General features: G+C 44.2%; 1 protein-coding gene across 3 annotated transcripts in view; it reads right to left on the minus strand.

The window, feature by feature from the left end:
* Positions 1–550: 550 nt before the first annotated feature.
* The window catches only part of crebbpa (CREB binding protein a), a 36,511-nt gene continuing 17,858 nt past the window's right edge, over positions 551–19,203 (minus strand). For 2 of the 3 annotated variants that reach the window (XM_034547771.1, XM_034547729.1), the window contains exons 4-29: positions 18,622–18,735; positions 16,684–16,923; positions 16,051–16,150; positions 15,719–15,856; positions 15,445–15,562; positions 15,148–15,319; positions 14,476–14,538; positions 14,051–14,172; positions 13,587–13,799; positions 12,525–12,698; positions 11,646–11,817; positions 11,029–11,147; positions 10,600–10,839; positions 10,142–10,230; positions 9,215–9,295; positions 8,620–8,676; positions 7,846–7,923; positions 7,692–7,759; positions 7,349–7,499; positions 6,263–6,409; positions 6,050–6,163; positions 5,720–5,885; positions 5,235–5,402; positions 4,810–4,974; positions 4,327–4,608; positions 551–4,051 (exon numbers count right to left, since the gene is read on the minus strand). In XM_034547771.1, the coding sequence (XP_034403662.1) occupies positions 1,805–4,051; positions 4,327–4,608; positions 4,810–4,974; positions 5,235–5,402; positions 5,720–5,885; positions 6,050–6,163; positions 6,263–6,409; positions 7,349–7,499; positions 7,692–7,759; positions 7,846–7,923; positions 8,620–8,676; positions 9,215–9,295; positions 10,142–10,230; positions 10,600–10,839; positions 11,029–11,147; positions 11,646–11,817; positions 12,525–12,698; positions 13,587–13,799; positions 14,051–14,172; positions 14,476–14,538; positions 15,148–15,319; positions 15,445–15,562; positions 15,719–15,856; positions 16,051–16,150; positions 16,684–16,923; positions 18,622–18,735 (5,798 nt within the window). In that variant the 3' untranslated portion in view covers positions 551–1,804. Of the gene's footprint in view, positions 4,052–4,326; positions 4,609–4,809; positions 4,975–5,234; positions 5,403–5,719; positions 5,886–6,049; positions 6,164–6,262; positions 6,410–7,348; positions 7,500–7,691; positions 7,760–7,845; positions 7,924–8,619; positions 8,677–9,214; positions 9,296–10,141; positions 10,231–10,599; positions 10,840–11,028; positions 11,148–11,645; positions 11,818–12,524; positions 12,699–12,986; positions 13,278–13,568; positions 13,800–14,050; positions 14,173–14,475; positions 14,539–15,147; positions 15,320–15,444; positions 15,563–15,718; positions 15,857–16,050; positions 16,151–16,683; positions 16,924–18,621; positions 18,736–19,203 lie in introns of all 3 variants that reach the window. The other variant, XM_034547862.1, reaches the window with a different exon arrangement.

A 19,203-nucleotide genomic window follows, 5' to 3' on the forward strand; every position in this document is an offset into this window, starting at 1 on the left:
TTTTTGTTTTGTTATCTTGACACAACCAAATGTACATTTACATAGGAGTGAATTGTTTTACTTCACATGACTAATTCAAATAAATCAATACGATTGCACTTTTTTTATAGAAAGGTCCTGCGCTTCCGATCCACTTAAAAATTACAATGTCATATTGTAAGTGAATGTGCCCTCATCAAATACAAAGGCGCAACATAGTGTTATGTCAAGGTTTCCATTAGAAATTAGTTTTTGTTATTTTGTTTTCTAAATGTAGTACAATACGCCTTCCCTTGATCATTCATACTTCAGTAACCTTTATCTGAAAAGTGAGCTCCATCTGCGAATTGCTGCGTCACCACTTCAAACTCACCTCTTTACTTTTCAATCTGTAGAAACTCAGGTGCAGGATGACGTTAGTCATTTCAAAATAAATAGTTTAATGGCTGTTTTAGGGCAGAAAAGTGTTCTGACCACAATCACTATTTCTTAAACTCCGCATTATCGGCAACTGGAAAACCAAACACTGCTGAGCAGAAACACATGAACACAACGTAGTACACAAGAGCGATGCCTCCTTACTTAGCCAACAGAGTACTGGAGTTCTTCTGCTGCACAGAGTTTATTTAACAATATGGTATAGAAGTAAGAAAGGAGTCTTTTAACCGGTTTATACAGTGTTTTCATTTTTCGTCCTTATATTTATAGTATTTTGCTTAATAACTTGATTTACAACAAGAGAAAAAGTAAATCCCCCTAAGTTAAGTTTTTGAGAGGAATGAGGGTTGATAACTCAGGGTGAATCGCAAATGGGCCCTTCATCCATAGAAAGTACACCGCTTAGTGTAGAATTTAGAGGATGAAGAGTCATCAGAGATGTGGCCGACAAACAACCGGTGATCATTCCACCTCAGCTTAGGAGGCTGGTCTCTTTCTCACACCCTTTACACCATTTGTATGACAAAAAGTATGACAAAATCTTTTTAATGTCAAAGCAACACTGTCCTACACCGGCAAGACAGATTTTCCAAATTCCAGGTCACTGAGATGTGGGTTGCACTTTGTGTTTGTGAAACCAGTCAGAGCTGTAGTTATTTTAGTGACTGTGAGTGTTTGTGTCAGTGTCATCGTGTGCCCCTGTATGCATGCCCGTGTATATAAACAACTGCCCCAGTCCATTTCCTATTTCAATACAACCGAGTGCTCTTCATACACACAAAGAGGGGAGCGGTCCCTGAACGCACCGTCTTGGAGTAATGGTACAACACTAGATTACAATTGCCAGGAATGACAGCTTGAGAAGAGAACGAAAACCTGGCCCAATTCCCAGACAAAGTATTTTTTTTACACTTTCAACACAACAATGCTTTAAGTTTCTTTTCCAAAGGTACAAAATAAAAAGATATGAATAATATAATGCAATTGTACATTTTCTTTAAAAAAGAAAAATAAACGAGAAAGGCATGTAACCATACCAAAAACAAACCAAAAATAAATTGAGTATTGAACACATTTGGTCTCAACCAAAAAATATATTCTTTGTGGTTTAAATTCATTTAACAACCAACCTTTCTTTAGGAAACAATTACATTCCCCCCTTTTTTTTTTTTTCTTTTTTTTTCTTTTCCCCCCTCCCTCGACCAAATTCTTTTTACAACAGTTGAAACCTTTTATATGTCAGTACAAAAAAAACGTTCTCAATCTTAGAAAGAACAAACAAAGCCCTCTAACAGGATAACGAGTCTGAGGGGAAACTAGGAGGAAGAGGGGTGAAAGTATGGGTCCCCGGGAGAGAGATTGTGTTCTTTAGTTCAAAGCAGAAATGCTATAATCCCTCCACAAACTTCTCCAGAGTGTCCCCTGTAGCATCTCCCGCCATCCCCAAGTCACTGTTCAGTCCCACTCTGTTGGGCGTGTTAAGCTGCGGTAGCATTGCGCTTTGTTCTGGTGTCCCCAAGTGTCCCTGTTCCATGGACCCTGACAACGGGCTCCCCAGTACCGGGTGGGGGGAACCCGAGTGTGGTGGGTGTGGATGCTGCGGTGAGGGATGGTTCTGGACCTGCGGTGAGGGACTGGAATGTGGACGCTGCTGCTGCTGGGGCTGCTGTAGCGAGGGCGGACAGGGGGACTGGACTGGAGCGGGGGAGCGGACCTGGTTGTTGAGGGTATTTGCTAGTGTGGGCTGGCCGGGTAGGTGGGCTCCACCCTGGGGCTGGACAGCCAGCAGGTGGGTCTGGGGGCTCATGGGGCTGGGCTGGGCAGGGGTGCCCATCTGCTGCTTGAGGATGGCCTGCTGCTGCTGGGGAAGTTGCTGCTGCTGCTGGAGCATCCGTTGATGTAGTAAGTTCTTGGTGGAGTCCATACCCATGCCGGTCTGGGCCATCTGAGCCATGGGTGGGAGCTGGCCCATAGGAACCCCAACTGCTCCTGAACCTGCCTGCATGGCTAGCTGCTGCTGTTGCATACGAAGCTGGGAGTATGTAGCTGCTGTACCCTGCGCCTGAGCAGGGAACTGGCCAGGATGGCCCTGAGGCACCACTCCCTGTTGTTGTTGTTGTTGTTGTTGCTGTTGCTGCCTTAAGAGCTGCCGACGGTAAAGCTCCTGGATCTGGGGGTTGGTGTTGTGTGCTGCGTTTATTAGCTGCCCTTGAGCCCCTAATGCAGCCATGCCCTGAGCAGGAGGCTGCTGTGGGGGCATCGTCGGCCTCTGCACCGCGGCTCCTGGCATGGCCAAGGCCTGCATTGTTGGCATGCCGGGCTGCTGTGGCTGACCTGCTTGCTGCGGCTGGTTGGCTTGGTACTTGGCCGTTCGCTGTTTGATGAAAGCAGCCATTAGCTGAGGGTTGGATTTGAGGATGTTTAGGACTTGTTGTTGCTGCTGGGGCGAGCTGGGAGACTTGAGTGTGCGGAGAAGGTCCTGCAAGGCGTTTGGTGCAATAGCACCGGGTCTCTGGGGTGTTTGTGGCCGGACACCAGGCTGCTGTGGAATCAGCATCCTCTGGCCCTGCTGAGCTAGCTGCCCTGGGGCCATCAAGGCTCGCTGCATTGTCATGGCCTGTTGTGGAGTCTGGCCTGGGACAATGCCTGGTTGTTGAGTCGGAGCCTGCAATGGCCTTGCAGCTGCGGGCCACTGACCTGGAGGAATGCCCGGTTGCATGACCTGTGGTCCCCTTGGCCCTGGCACCATCTGCATGGGTGGCTGCATTGGTCCGGTCAAGCGCTGCTGTGGCTGCTGGGGGTTCATGGGTAAGCCGTTCATGTTGACCCGGTAGTTCTGCTGGTTCTGCTGCGCCTGTGCCATCATCTCGATGTGCCGTGCCATCTTGACTGCAGCAAGGGGTGGCTGCTGCTGCTGTAGCTGCTGAGGTGGCTGGGGCGGCTGGGGGAGAGGGGACTGCTGTTGGTGTAATGGGGAAGCTTGGGGTCCATGTTTGCCCTGGGACACGGGTGTTTGAGGCTGGCCATTGTTGGGAAAAGAGGGGGACATGACGCCTGCTGCATTGGGGGTCTGCGGCTGGTTGCAGAGAGGCTGTTGGGGTTGCTGAGGAGTGTTTGGCTGGGCATGGGAAGTGGGAGTGCTGGGAGCAGCTGTGGCCGGTGGGGACGGTAGTGGCATGGTTCTGCCTTGCATGGTAGCCATTCTTCTCCTCATCAGCTGGGCCTGCTGGAGCCTGTGCTGCAGCTGCTGCTGGCGTAGCTTGTGCTTGATGTTCAGGCAGAACGGGACAGGACACTTGTTCTCCTGACAGTGCTTTGCGTGGTAACAGCATAAAGCGATAAGTTGCTTGCATACAGGGCAGCCACCGTTGGTTTTGCGCTTGCAGCCCTTTGTGTGCTGCACCACTCGCTTCATCTTCTGGCAGGACGGCAGAGAGCAGTTGGCATTGCGACACTGACAAGCGTGGACCAGGGACTGGATGCAGCGTTGGATACTTAATCGTCGGCTCTCCTGTGGGCTCTTGGAGGCCTCTCCACTCTGGCTGTTGCTGTCGTCGTCCAGGCCAAGGCCCCATTTCACCATCTGGTGTTCGTGACCCCTCACGTTGTAACAATTAATGCACAGATCAAAGTCCTGCAGACGGGAACACAGTAATCAACACACTTAACCAAGTCTCATAAATAGTTTTGACAAGAGTTTCACAAATGTACTCATGCGTTTAAGAATATCAGTATTTTTAAGTGGTATATAAATATCATTCCAGATTTACCCTTGTTTGTCGAGTCTGTAATCAACACTGACTGTCTTTTATTTTTATATTGTGTATACAGTTTAATGCACAGGACACAGAAGTAATTCCTGAGTGATAAACACATCAGAACATACCAACGGTAGTCGTAGGAACTCACCTCGCACACAGTGCAGTGCCAGCGTGTCTCTACATGGTGCTTGCACTCGTTGCAAGTGTAGACAAAGCGGTCCTGTCCCTGGTTGTGCAGCTCAACTAGCATGCACATGGTGCTCCACTTGCACCTCCTGAGGGAGCTGAACTCCCAGTGTTTGTCCCTGGCCAGAGTCAAGAAGGCATCACGGCCATCCATCAGGTCACAAGAGAGCATGGGGTCAGGGTCAGTGATGGGCGGCAGGGTGTTGGCCATGGGAGCAGAGTGGAGGTGGATCACAAAGAACACCTTCAGACAGAAAGACGCACAGAAATCTGAGTTAGAAAAGCACAAGCAAAACTGAAACGCTATTAAGACATATTAAATGATGTCCACTTTAAATCACTACTTAGACTGGAAGTATTATTTAGTCAAATAGTAAATAGTCTAATGTTTAGGAAATGCCTGTTTATCATGAGCTTAATATTTTAAAACAATTAAGAAATAAACCTCTTTGTGTTTCTCCAAGCTGGCATAAAGCTTCTGGGACAGATCACTGGCTACATTAAGCATCCCAGGTTTCTTCTTATTGGTTCGGCTGACGCTGCCCTTATTTTTATTGGTCTTCTTGTTGTTCTTCTTTTTAGCGTTTTTGCTGTCACCTGGCGTACCACCCTGCAGGAGACAAATATTAAAGAAAACAGCTGATTACATGTTCTCCACCAAGTTAGGACTCATTACAGTAGGATTTTGTTTATCGTCATCATAACATATGTTCTTCAGTTACATTGTGTTGTCCCCTTAATTCAACGTGTCATTGTCAGATATGCTGAAAACAATATTCCAATTTAAAAAAAAGTAAAAAAGCTGTTAATGAAAACCAGTCGATAGCTTTGATAGCACCATATCATCAAACCATGACACAATGTTCCCACCTCAGGGGTTTCAGTAGCAGCCGTGTTCTCCTCCTTCTTCCTCTCCTCCTCCTCCTGCTCCAGCTCCTTGATGCTCTCCTCCAGCACGTTGGGCCAGAAGTCGCCTTCAAAGTACGGCAGCTCATTAGCGCTGGTCAGACGGTCCTCTGTCGCTTGTTTGCAGATGTCCTGAGAGGAAGATTAAAAGAACATGGTCAATTCAAGTTATTCAAGATGTATATTATTCGTTAATCCAACATGCTGAGCATTTGCATATGTATTGTGTTTGCCTGTTATCAAAGACAAAATAGCAAATGTGTTAAACTATAACACAGAAAGCTCCCAGGAAATGTGATCAGGAACACAGTAAATCAAAAAGTAACAGATACCATAAGTCTCCCTTCACAAATAAATTAAAAGGTTTGCATCTACGCGTAAATATTGCAAGCCGCTTATTCAGACGTCAGCCTTGCGTAAGTATTTAAAATGCAGTTTCTCCTCCTTACCTTGTAGTCATGCAGAATCCTCTCTGCAAAGGCCTTGTCCAGCATCTTCCTGTACCACTCTTGCAACCTCTTAGGCTTGGGGATCTTCTGGTCAGGAGGATGACAGTGGAAAATGTAGTCGTCTCCTTCACTGGGTGGACATGCCCAGATGTGGCCCTGGGCATACCTGCGGGGATACACAGACCAATAATAAGACCAGAGACTAAGTGGAAATTAGGTCATTGGCTTCCTTAAAATTAAACCACAGCACAAAGTTCACTCCAGAGACTCTTCCTCATGGTGTTTCTTTCAACTGGTGAGGTGGAAAAGAAGCAATTCAGCAAGGCTTACCCGAGTTTCTTGACATATTCTAGATAGCCGATGAGGATCTCGTGGTACACAGCTGTTCGTAGAATCCGAGGTCTGAAGAAGTGAATACTGTCAAGGTATGATATGTAGACCCGTCTGCAGAGGTAGAGAGAGGGAACATGGTACATTTCACTCATAAAAAAGAACCCGTCCTTTAATCGCCATGTGCTACACACAATAATTGGCTGTACAGACCTAGTGTTGGGGAATGAGCACTCAGAGCCGTACTCCTGCACGTGCATGCCAAAGAAGCACACATCCACGCCGTCAATCTCCTCAAAGGCGTAAAGTGCTTTGGTTCTGTAGGGAAAGGTCTCGGGCATTTCACCTGTGTCCACAAACCTGTGGCAATGAAGAATTGAAAATAAAATATTACAATATGTGAAAAACTAAATGTGATCTCTAGGTAGATGGTGAAACTAGAGCATGTTGTAATATCCTGTATTGGGCCTGTATATCACCAGCTAAAACGTGAGATGATGGTGTACTCCTGAACGCAACACAATCTATACAAAAGGTGCCGACTGTGCAAAGACGTAGATATATATATATATATATATGATGGTTTCTGTTGTAAAGGTATGTTGCCACAGTTTAAAATATGTATTATCTGTATAATACTCTACATAAATGTTTTATAGGAACAGTTTCAGGCATTAAAACAAACATTTGGACGATAAAGCCTTCTAAAAGGCCGCCCAAGAAATTGCCTTCTGTGTTGCTGCTTTTAGCAACACACAAGAGCATGATGGGACAATTCAAGTGAAATGGCTCAATTGAAAAGAAAAGCGGCCTTAAATCAGTCAACCTGAAGATAACAGGTTCTCGAACGAGGGCTTCCTCCCCGCGAGGATGGTACGAGCAGACTTTGATCATGTGTGAGGATCAAACAGTGAACAACTCTCTGAAGTACGGCAGGAGGGTGTGCACGCCATCTTGTCAAACAATCAGGTTCCACAATCAGTACAATCGCTTTACAGAGGGCATTCAGCTTTGCATAGCAGGGGAAATAAAAATATGCTTAGGACAAATATGGTCTGCGACAGTAAATCAACAAAGAGAGACAGGTGTTTTGGTTGTCTAGATTATGGCATCCCTCATCTTGACTGTTGACTCCTCAGTTGCTCATATATTTGACTACGCCACATTTAGTTGCGAAATATTGATCCAGTAATTTAAAGTATAAAGTCATTAAAATGCTTAAACACAGCAAAGCATACATTACACACACACACACACACACACACAGTTCTCCTGTCTTCCTGTCAGTGATGCTCTCACCTGGCTTTCATGCCTGGTTTTACTTCCGTCATTTTGTCAGAGCTCGCCACCACTCGCACAAACACCTCGCCGGCCTCCGGGTGGTTCTGTCTCTTCAAGTATTTATTCACACGGTCCTCTATGTACATTCCCAATCGTGTCGACTGCAGCCCTACAGTGTACAAACATACAGGATAAATCTATGAAAAATGGCAATTCTTTTAACCGGGATAAAAGAACAGCAGAGAGGCATACGCAGCCCATGTGCAGGTGGTTTATAGTATCTTGTGTCTTCAGTGCTTGCAAGACAAAACTGCAATAATCTGTTGACATTTCAAACACATATGGAGGGATTGGAACTAACTTTTTGCAGAGAACTTGTTTTCCTTTCGCGTTTTTGCACTCTTCTTTAAACAATTCTCACAGATGAATCTGGAAAGAGAAAAGGTAGATTTACAATTAACATTAATAATATATGCCAAACTATTATGCAAATTTACAAAAAGTTCAAGTCTCACCCAGAGGGCCAAATGACCTCGTAGTGTAAGACGCATATCTGGTGCATCTTCCGTCCACAATCTTTACATTCAACAAACCTAAAGAAAAGCGAGCATACATTCAGACATCTTTTTATCAAATTAAAAAAAGTTCACAGAACTCCTTTCAAGGTGCCCCTGAATAAGATATTCCACACTACCTGAGTCACCCTTTACTTACTACAATAAGTTGGTCAAATAGTAAAGATTTAGCAGTACAATGGGCAACAGCATTGTCCTGTTACTTCTACATAGGCGCTGACGTGGACGACTAATGCATTGTTTTTTAAATTTATTTTATGCATATGCCAATTGCTATCCCAATTCTCAAAACTGTCCGAACCATGATCCTGAGGGCCATCATTTTTATAACTGATGATATCTTAACTGCTGACACAGCAAGCAACCAATGCCAGTGTGCCTTAGTGAGAGGACATCTTATTTAACACAAAGTCAAAATGACAGTGTGAACTATGAGAACAGCCTGCGTTCCCTGATGGGGAAAACTCATTGGTCAGACAGAGTTTTGACACGAAGCAGCTGTGGCTGCCAAGTTGCCCCGAGGCCTCACTGAAATCTAAGTGACTGATCTGAGGGCTCCAGAGAAAATGTGCAGATTGTTCACCAAAAACACAAAGCCAGATGTGAAAGATGTAAGATGGGATGAGGAACATGCAACTGGGAAAACTTTTAAATAAGAAAAACAGAAAGAACATGACATGAGCCCCTTCTCACTGAGGGTTTGCGTCTACTTACGGTTCAGAGTCGAGCACATCGTTCTTCTTCCGTTCAAACTGGTCTTTTGATATCATCCTGGGGTGTCAGAGAAAAGAAGGGGAACAAGTCAGGAGCGGTAGGGAGAATAACAAGACACATAGAAAAACACTCGATTTTATTTCCATCTTCAGTTCTATGCTCTTCGCTTTTCTCATTGCTGGCAGTCTGTGTGGGGAACATCCTTCAATAAGACTCTAAAAAACCCTTGGGCTGTGAAATACACAAGTTGATTATTCTGAAATGCAAATGCTATAAATAATGAATATTAAATCACAACATTTTGGATGAATACCATGCAAGCAACATGTAAAACAGGAAGATGCTTCTCACAGCTGGAGACTCCATTTTATTAAAAACTGCATCTAATAATTGTTTTCGAAGGCAAGACTGACTACATAGTTGCTGTTTAGAAGCAGAGCTGGTATTGAATGAGGGGAACATTTCCTTTTGCTATTCAAAAATAACTTGACGAGGGGAAGTCTTCCCTCACAATACGTTTCTAAAAAGAGGCAACTGCAACTTTCTATAGTTGGGGGCTATCACTAGCCAGTTCATCACTAGCCAGTTTACTCACGTCTGTGGCTGTGCAGGATCGTCTCCCAAAGTCACACTCTCCCCCTGGATCTCATTGAAGCACTTCTCACAGAAATGATACCTGCAAAATTACACATTTCAAATTCAGCACATTCCACACTCGCTTAGTATTCGGCTACTTGTGTTCAATACAATTCTGCACAAAATAACACTTGTCTTTAATGTTTTATAACAGATAGCGGGAAACCCCTGAGCTCCCATTTAGAGTGTAAATGAATTGTGCTGCAGGAGCCTCATGTTGTCGTTCAGGCTGTGCTGTATCACGACTGCTTCTGAGCTGCTCGGCATTAAAGTGGCCAGTTTAGGTGTGGAAAAATGGGCTGCAGTAACCATGTTTATGCAGCAGGGGATGCAAGGGATTGTGGTGCAGGCAGTCATCTGCTGGATTTCAAGTGAAAGGAAAAGGCACTGATGGGCAACGCCGTTTGTGGCCAAAGCGTTATATTTTCATCAGTCAGTCCCACCGTAGACGGTGAGCAAAACACAATCAACGCACTGCTGTGTTGCTCTGTGCCTCTTTAGAGTTTAAAGTCTTCAGTGTGTTTTCCTCTATGTGCACCACTGGCACCAACTTGCCAGTGGTAAAAAAAACATGTTGTGGTCCCATGCCGTGTCAGGACCTGGAGGCAGAGCCATTAAAGCCAAAGCTGCCAGATTGACACTACAGCCTGGATCACAGTGGTCCCTCTAGAGCTACCGAGGAACAGACTCCAGGCTGCAGGCGGTGGCTATTGCGGTTCAAATAGCTGCACTTATTTCCCAACACTTAATGAACAACTGTGCATGCAAATGTGTGACGCGTATACAATTATTCAGTGAGATTACAATTCCGACAGATTTTATTTTATAACAAATACATATTTAGGTTGAACGACCAACACATTTATGCATACACAGACGCTTGTACCTGTTCTGGTAGCTGTAGTATGTGCCTCCAGTAGGTATGGTGCAGAGCTGCTTGCCATAGCAACAGAGGGTTTGAGGGGAGAACTCGTACTGCAAGTTACAAGCAAGATGACAAAAGTGGTGAAAAAAAAAACCAAGATGTATTTATTCCATAAATCATTTTCATTAAGACTAGGAAATAAAGTTTACTCTTTGGTTTAGCTTCTAAATTTGCCTCATCTTTAGTGCTGGGCAACGTGGACAAAGCACTAAAATATTCACAATGGCATGGTGAAAAGTAAAACTCATACTCATCCTTCTGAGTCGCTTCACCAAACAAAAAGTAGTAAACATTGGCATTTTAGTAATTGGGCAGCAATGGAACAACATTTTTTTTTTATTACAGCCATTATGGCGAAAGACGACAAAAAAAACATCCCTACTTCCTTAATTGCATCTTTAACACCCCTTTCATCTCACCTTCCTCCCGCAGCAGTATCCCAGGCCCTGCATGACAGGGTCGATCTCGGACTCAAACACCTCGGCCAGCTTGGAGCAGTACTTGTAGACACGGGATGTCTTGCGGTTGTAGAGCCAGGCGTTGTTGAACATCAGCCAGACATCGTCAACGTATTGCCAGGGCTCTTGGTATTGGCCTGTGTCAAGCTTACGCTTTATTGTGGACAGGTCTATTGGGTTCTTAACAATGTCAAAGTAGTCCTGCAGTGAGAAGCACAAATAAAACGTTTGTGTTAAGAGATCAATAGAACAAAAATAGTGCAGCTGAATTACAGGCATCTATCAAAACTGTACAATATTTAACAAACACCCATGGGCAAAACGTTGATCATGTCAAAGGTTTTATTTGAAGTAACAACATTAGGTGGCAAGTGCATGTGTGCTACGTACAGGGATACCCAGAAGCATGGGGTCTACTGGCTGTCTGAAGGGCAGTGACTCGGGGTCCTGCCTGTAGAGAGACTCCAGAGTCGGCATCAGAGCCTGGCGCAACTCCTCAGGCTTAAAGACTGGAAAATGAACGAGGTACATGTTAGTAATCCAAAAAGGTTAGGGGGAAAGCAGAGTTTACTGTGCAGGGAAAAAACTAATTCCCATGCTGGCGCTTCAAAGACAGACAACTATTGACCTGTTGGTAAACAGCAACATTAAATTCTGGCCTAGCTGCATTTTGTCATCAGTATTACATCACCTGTTTTTAATTATCAAAACACTTCAACAACGGAAACAAAACATCAACAACAATATAATTTGTCGGCTTTATTCTACCAGCAGGTGCACAGCCTGTTTGTTATTTGTATAAAATGCAGCCAGGCTCAAAGAAGACTTTCAAGAGTCTGGACATCGTTCAGACTCAGTGCCAAACTCATAATAAGTCATGACTGTCTCACAGTTAGCACAGAGGGGATGTATTAACATTACTGGCAATGACGGAAACCCACTCCGCTTACTGAGTGGATGGGTCAGACTCCATACAGATTGTATTCATTCGTTGGCATCAGACTCACTTTTCCTTCGTGACTGAGGGGGGGATGAAGAGGCTGTGCTGTTGGCTCCACCCTCTTCCTCTTCTTTGGGTTCAGTCTTCATTTCAGTTTTTTTCTCCTCCACCTCCATTGGCTCTGGCTTTTCCTCTGGCTCCTCCTTCTTAACCACCGTTGAAGCAGTGTCTTCCTCAGTCTATAGACAAAAAGGCAAATGACGCATTATATAAGTCATGTTTTAAAACTGAACATTATATTATAAAATGTTGGATAGCATTTGTCTCTCATAATCAATGCTTTGATGATCATCCCATGAAATGGTGCGAGTCATGGGCCCACTGTGACGGAATGAATGCAACTGATACATCAAGAACTTTAGAAAGACATTGACAAAGAAATAATTTAACATGGATTGATCACGCAATGCCCGATATCTGAGCCGCTTAATAAGGTCTGGACGATACCTATCTGACCTTTCTTCTTCTCTTTTCACACCATAACAAAAACTGGTGAATGCTTATCCTCAGATACGATACTTTGTTCCTTGCATTGTTTAGGTTAAAGTCTACTGGTAGTTTAGATTCACTGCCACAATAAATATGTTTAGGAGAAATAATGATGTTCAAACAACTGCAAGGACTTTTAAATATCATATAACAAACATGTTTTTTTTTTTTAAATGAATTTACAGGGACTAACACCAAATGGTAAAATATATGAATTGATGAACAAATGTATAGATAGATCAGAAATCTATGCAGACTACGTAAAGATATATCTAAACTTTAGAGGTAAGAATGAATCATTGGAAAGAGAGTGCACAAATGAGTTTACAGCAGCATACATCAATGAATGGATAGATGAATAAGTTGACATTTATTTAAACACATCGATTCAACCCACCTCCATCTTGGGCTCAGTTTTGCCGCCAGCGGCCTTAAACTCTTGTTGGTGTGCCCCTGCTTTGACCTCCTGGACAGGCAGGTCTGCTCCGACATGCTGTGAGTGCAGGTCGGCACTGGCAGCTGAGGCCGGCGTGGGCACCCGGTTTTCCATACTGGCCCCTGGTTGAGACAGCTGTAGCGGGAGGGAGGGATAAATATTGAGATCGAGATGACAAATATGAGATATTGGCACAGCGCAGTTGCTTTTTTGCATGCAGGACTGAAACCACAACACAGATGAGCACCTCCGTATTTGGTTTCATTGCTCCCTTAACGTTCCCATTTTGATGGATGATACAAGCAGTGGTGAAGATGCAGTTATCAAACAGAAAGGTGGATGGGACAGTTTGGCACATGACAGTCGGAGGGATGGGAGTTTGCAGGGGAGGGGTCAGAGTGGAGGGCATGCTCTCAGTCTCACCGGCGTGGTAGGGGGCTGAAGTAGGGGCTGCGTCTGTGCTGCTGCAGGTAGTTCCACCTGGGCTAGGGACTGGGTGGGACGGGGCGGGGTGGCACCCTGGGCAGGGGCAGGGAGTGTGGGGGTGGAGCTGCGACTAGAGGGCTGGGGGTGCGGCAGGTTAGTGACCCCCCCAGCCGTGGAGGCGGAAGCAGGAGGAGGCGTGATGTGCAAGGGAGTTTGGGAGGAGGCTAGCTGAGGGCCCAGCAAGGGGCCAAGTGCATTCATGGGGGGGTTAGCGTTCTGTTGTTGCTGCTGGAGAAGGACACACACAAGTGGCAGGCGGACATACGCACACACACACACACACGAGATTAGCAGACAAACATACAGTCAAAGTCAACCAGACAGAGACAACCCACAAGTTGAGGTTTAGTGAGCACCTTGTGATTGGCATTAGAACATTTTAAGAGCAATTAGTGCGGAGTATGATTGGTGATAGTAGTTTGAGTCCCCTGGAATTAGCACAACTTTGTTGCAACACCAAACAGGATAGATAGCAAACAGCCAAACCAATCCGTTGTCTGACTTTTACTACAGCTCCACACCCTTGTCATGTCTCACCTGGGTGACGGCAGCTTGTGAAGGTGGCTGGCCTATGCCAGGCCCCACAGTGACATTCATGACCCCCGTTGCAGCGACTTTAGCTGATCCTGGAGGGAACTGGGTCTGAGCCAGAAACGGTCCCTGGCTGGCCGTCTGGCCTACCATGTTACCACCACCAAGTCCGGCTATCATGCCCTGGGCCTGGGGCATCCTGGAGGGAGACAGGCCCATCTACAAGGCAGGAAAAGATAGTTTAGTAGGAGGACAGCAAAGGGAGTTTCCACTAACCAGTTGACTACATTTTTAAATCAGCCTGAGGTAGCTTGTGTAGCGCGAGCGTGGATTCCCCAGCAACGGTGTGTTAGCATATGTTACTTATAGGCCTCTGTGTGTGTGTGTGTGTGTGTGTGTGTGTGTGTGTGTGTGTGTGTGTGTGTGTGTGTGTGTGCGCTGTGATTTGCATGCCCCTCTGCCTTCTTTACCGCTGGGACGGAGCTCATGTTCATTTGCTGCGGGTGGTTCATGGGTGAGGCAGCTCGGGCTCCCATCGGTGTCTGGGGTATTTGGGCATTGGGCAGAGCCATGTGGTTGAACTGGTTGATTCCTGTACGGAAGAGGGGTCCAACATGTTAAACAATGGACAAACAGAACTCAACAAGTATTGCAGAAGCACTATATAGTCAAAGACAGTGAACGTTTATATATTTTTCTTTTTTTAAACGCGTCTCTTCTGTGCTTGCCTTTCATGCCATCTTCAGCGAATGCTTCTGACACTTTTCCTTATTTAGACTCCCTGAAAATGTGGGCTAGTGTTTATCCCTCATCATAATTATCTTTACTGTTCCTCTGCATCTTCCACATCTTTGTTTTCTTTGTATCTCAGTTGGAAAATACTATGTGCAAATACCTTGTGACACCTGCATGCGATTCATGATCTGATTTGGCATGTTGGGCAGAGGAACAGGTCCATCTATAAAGAAGAAAGAAAAACGAAAAACATTGAACCAAAAAAAACGGCTTGAAAAACAGCATAACCGGCTGCAATGAAAAAAGGCAAGTAATCTAATCAACATTTCCGCATATTCTCAACGTTTTACAAGAATAAAAAAAAAAAAACATGATAAATGGATGTATAAAGGGCAATTGTCTGGAAATTCAATTAAGAAACCTATGCATAATCTAAAGATAAAATACCCAGATGGGAATATTCCTTTGTCAGTGAATAGAGTATCTGACAAATCAAGAAACCTCATCACAATGATGTGCAACATTTCACACAGAGGCATAAACCACAGACATTTAGACATCACAGATATCTAGCTCAGTTTAAAAGGCCTCTTCATGTTATCGGTATCAGTATGACGCAACCATAGCTGGGAAATATGTCAACTGGACCGGCTTTGAAGCTGTGAAAAATTATTTTTAATAACAAAAATGGAAACAAACTGTGTCCTTGATATCCCTGGTATGTTATGCAAACAGTTGTCCATGGTTTCTAAAAAAGTGTCCCGTTTCAAAAATCATACAATTATTTGAACTTTTCCTGAAATGCGTGTAGTCTTGTAAACATTGTACTCACTCTGTGGCCTTGGGCCAAAGGCACTGGGCTGGGGGAGGCCGGGCTGCTGGGTCCCCTGGGTGGTCAAAGGTGCCTGGTTGATGATTTGCTTCTGTAGCCTTGAGCGCCTCTTCTCCTCCAGTTCCTTTTGGATTTTATAGATTTTCTCAGCCAGGAAGTGATAGTACTCATCCTGAGGGGAGTAAAGGTAAAGTTGACAAAAACAAGCATACTACATATTTTGTGGATATGCAAAAAAAGAGAGACAGATAAAGTGAGCAAGTTATTTCCTAGTTGAAATAGTTTCAGAAAACCTACCCGGCTGTTAGCGGACTCGTACATGTCCCCCTCCACTTTTCTGGCATAGGCCACCAAGTTCTCCATTCGTCTATCCTTCAAAGCTGCCGGGTCAGGGGTTGGGAATATGGCTTGTACTCTGCCACAGAATTACAGGATGTGCATCAATGAATATCTAATTCCTACTGCTGTAGTTAAAAACTTGCATTTAAAATCAGGGTTAGAAAGAACAGTCCAGAGACGGTGACTAACAAATAAAGAGACTAACAAGTCTCCAGCAGGGCTATGCACTTACAGTTTGTGTACGAGGTGATTGCGCAGGTCCTGAGTGACGTGCTCATGCCACGATTTTCTGGTCCCTGTGGCTGAGATGGGTGATGCTGTGGGCAGGTTGCCTATTGAGCCCACAGCAGACCCATCTGACAGCAGCTGACTGGAGGCGAAACAGGACGATGGTTAGAAGTTACAGCTTATGTGCGTTTTAAAATATAGTTCTTTTTTTTCTGGCAACTGCACTTATAATTGCATCAGAAGCTGTGCATTTAAAGTAGCTACTTAAAGTTTCTTGCAATTAAAAAAAAACATTTAGGAACAACAAATGCAATGTAGTTATTGGCTGGGACGGACTTGTTAGTGTTGAGTGTGTTGGGGAGGGAGTCTGTGAGCAGGTTTGTCTGTTCTGAAGTGGTCACGGCCAATGTCGCACCTCCAAGAGCCATCTGGTTACCTGTAATACAGAAGGAAAACAATGTAAAAACTCAGCATAATACACCATTTCTACTACTAAAGATTACTATGTTACTATGCAACAAAAACATGCATAGGAATCAGTCATATCTGGATAGTCAGATTTGTTAACATACATTGTTTTACCATTTAGGAGTCTTGAAGTTGGCCATGCAGTGTAGGACTGCAACTAACAACTTCTTTCATTTTCAATTTATCTGTCAATTATTTTCGTAATTTATCAATTGTTTTTATCTTAAAAATGTCGACAACTCAAAGATATTCTGTTTACCGTCACTACTGAGAAGAGCACAAAATAAATACATTTAGGAAGCTTGAGTAAGAGAACTTTTACTTTTAAAAAGAATTACTCAACCCGATTGATTCAAAATAGTTGCAAATAATTTAACAGTTAACAACTAATCAATGAATTGTTGCAGCTCTAGTGCAATGCATTCAAGTCGATCAATATATATATATATATAATTTGGTTATACAAATATATGTTTGGTTAGCATATTTGTTTGGTTTTACCAAGTGCATTGATGGATCTTATCTGCGGAAGCGGGGCCTGTGTGCCTGCTGTCTGTCCCGTAGCCCCCCGGGCCTGCACAGCGGTCTGGCTGCTGTAGGGCAGCCCAAGTGCCTCGTAGGCTCTCTGCATGGAGCTGGGGTCTATGGGGGTTGAGGTATTGATGGTGGGAGCACTGGGCTGGCCCACACCAACTGAGGCCATGGGGTTCTGGAGGCCCGTATTGGGGGAGCTCAGCATGGCTAAGGAGAGAGACGGAGCAGTCAGGCAAAAACACTAAAATACAATCATATTGAATATACTGTCAGCAATTTGAAATGTTGAACATCTTGCTAGCTCTACTGCTGCACCAGCTAAAGAACACAAACTAAATACAAATGTTGAGGCTGTGTGCCAAGCCCAATAAATATGAGAAGAATCTGCTTTGGTGAAAACACACCAACAAGACTTCGCAAAGACCTCGTACCAAACACACACATGCATACTCACTTTGACCTCTGGCAAGATGAAGTCACATGGCAAAATGATAAGGTGAGAATATAATGTAAGGCTAAACGATTGAAAAAGCAGCGAACTGAATAAATGCGTAAATCCCTTCAGGGGACAGAGCATTAGCATATTTTTCTGGGTTCAGGCTTTGGTCGGGCTAAAAAATCTCTTAGTTTGTGAACAGACATAAATTGGAGGAGGCAGGATCAAGAAATACTGCATTCGGTTTGTGTTGGCAGGAGAGATACAAGCCTCTACATCATGTTCTTTAACATGCAAGCCAAACAGGGACAGACCAAGCCTGGAATGCTTTAAGTGATGAAAGATGCTGAGCAGAGTGGTGACGTAAAGAAAGGAAAAAAAAAAAAGAGAAGGAAAGAAAATGTAAAAGTAACTAGTGTAAGTAATCCAGAAAAGAATGTAAAAGATGGTTGGGCACAAAAGAACAGACTGAATGCGTGACAAGTTACATGGAGTGTAAAAGACAGGAAAACAGTTTTAGTACGAGGCAAAGTGTGTCAAATTCGGCTCTGCTCGAGAGGGGAGTAGCAGTAAACAGCCAATGGCTAAGCAAGACACCTCGAGCACACGCTCTCCGTTTCCTCCCTCTCTCCTTCCATCACACTCCTATCCCTCTTGTGGATCGGATTACAAGCCCAGCAGGACAATACTCGTACTCACCGAGTGCTTTGAAGAAATGTGGAGGAGCAATAAATTGCCTGAAGTGTGAAATAGAAAAATATTCTACACACAAACGCAGAGAGGAAACAGCCGACCAATACCGTCACGTTTTCAGCTGATTGGCTACAACCGGTGATCAGCCCCTCAGTGTCACATTTGCACACATGAGCTACAAGATAGTTTTACATTGGCACACAATACAATAACGTCACAGCCGCACACACGAAAGCAACTATATACAGTTATATTGTAATTAATTCAGAACACGCTGCTCAGTAATTACAACCGACTCGTCTGCAGAAAGCATCAGGCTAGAAAGCTAAAGTTAACCGAGGACGAAGAGAATTGCATTTTGATGTGTTCAAGCACTATTTAATACAAATTTGTATTGAAATTAAATAACTATCACAAATGGAATCTTAAAAAAAAAAAAAGATGAGCCTTGATGTCAATCATAGTTAGAAAGAAAAACTGAATAGGCCAAGAACACCACAATCGGTGAATCTTTGGCTGATTTCAGGAAAGCCACAAGCAGGTGTACGTCTTTCTAAGGCTGCCACTACGGACCACTAGAGCTCAATATACCAGCATAATCTGGAGATAAAGACTGGGGCCTTTGTCAGACAAACACTGAGCTTGCCATGTCTAGATGCCCTGCTCAGTGAGCATAGTCAATGAAAATAATTCAGCCTTGCGTTTGGCGTCTGTGGCGTTGAACGACTTGACAATGGTCAAGCGACAGCAGGCTCCAGGCTGCTACTTGTACTTACGTTGCTGGGTGCGCTTGTCGCTGGCGTTCTTCAGCGGCAGGCAGACGGGACAGTCGTGTCGTGTGCAATTTTTCCAGTGGGAGATGATCTGTCTGGACGACGCACAGTGAGCCACTGCAGAGAAAGAGAGACGGAAAGATGGAGACTTCCAGGGTTTAGTATTTTAATGATGACAGTTTGCTACCAAGTGCTCAACTCTATTAATCAATCAGGAATGTCACATTCATCTCGGAAATGTTAATGAGACAATATTTGAGTTACATTCTGTACGTTAGACTGCACTCATGGCAAATAACACCGTTTAAAACTGTAACAAACCATTTAAACAAAACGCCCTCAGTTTATAAAGAGCATACAAAAAGGAGAGAAGGACTCACTGACAAGCAGTGACTTGTTACAACAATTTAGATACGATTCTTTGTTTTTGGTAAACTGTTGATTACTTGCGCGGCAAGAAAAGGAATATTTCACCCATAAAATGACCAATAACTCACTGTGCCTTAAAGTGAGTTATTGTAGGACTTTGTTTTTCTTAAATGCCTACAGTCTACAGTCAAAGTCTCATTTAAAATACTTCTCAAC

Source organism: Cyclopterus lumpus, chromosome 1 (genome assembly GCF_009769545.1).
Source record: "Cyclopterus lumpus isolate fCycLum1 chromosome 1, fCycLum1.pri, whole genome shotgun sequence".
Taxonomy (NCBI): domain Eukaryota; kingdom Metazoa; phylum Chordata; class Actinopteri; order Perciformes; family Cyclopteridae; genus Cyclopterus; species Cyclopterus lumpus.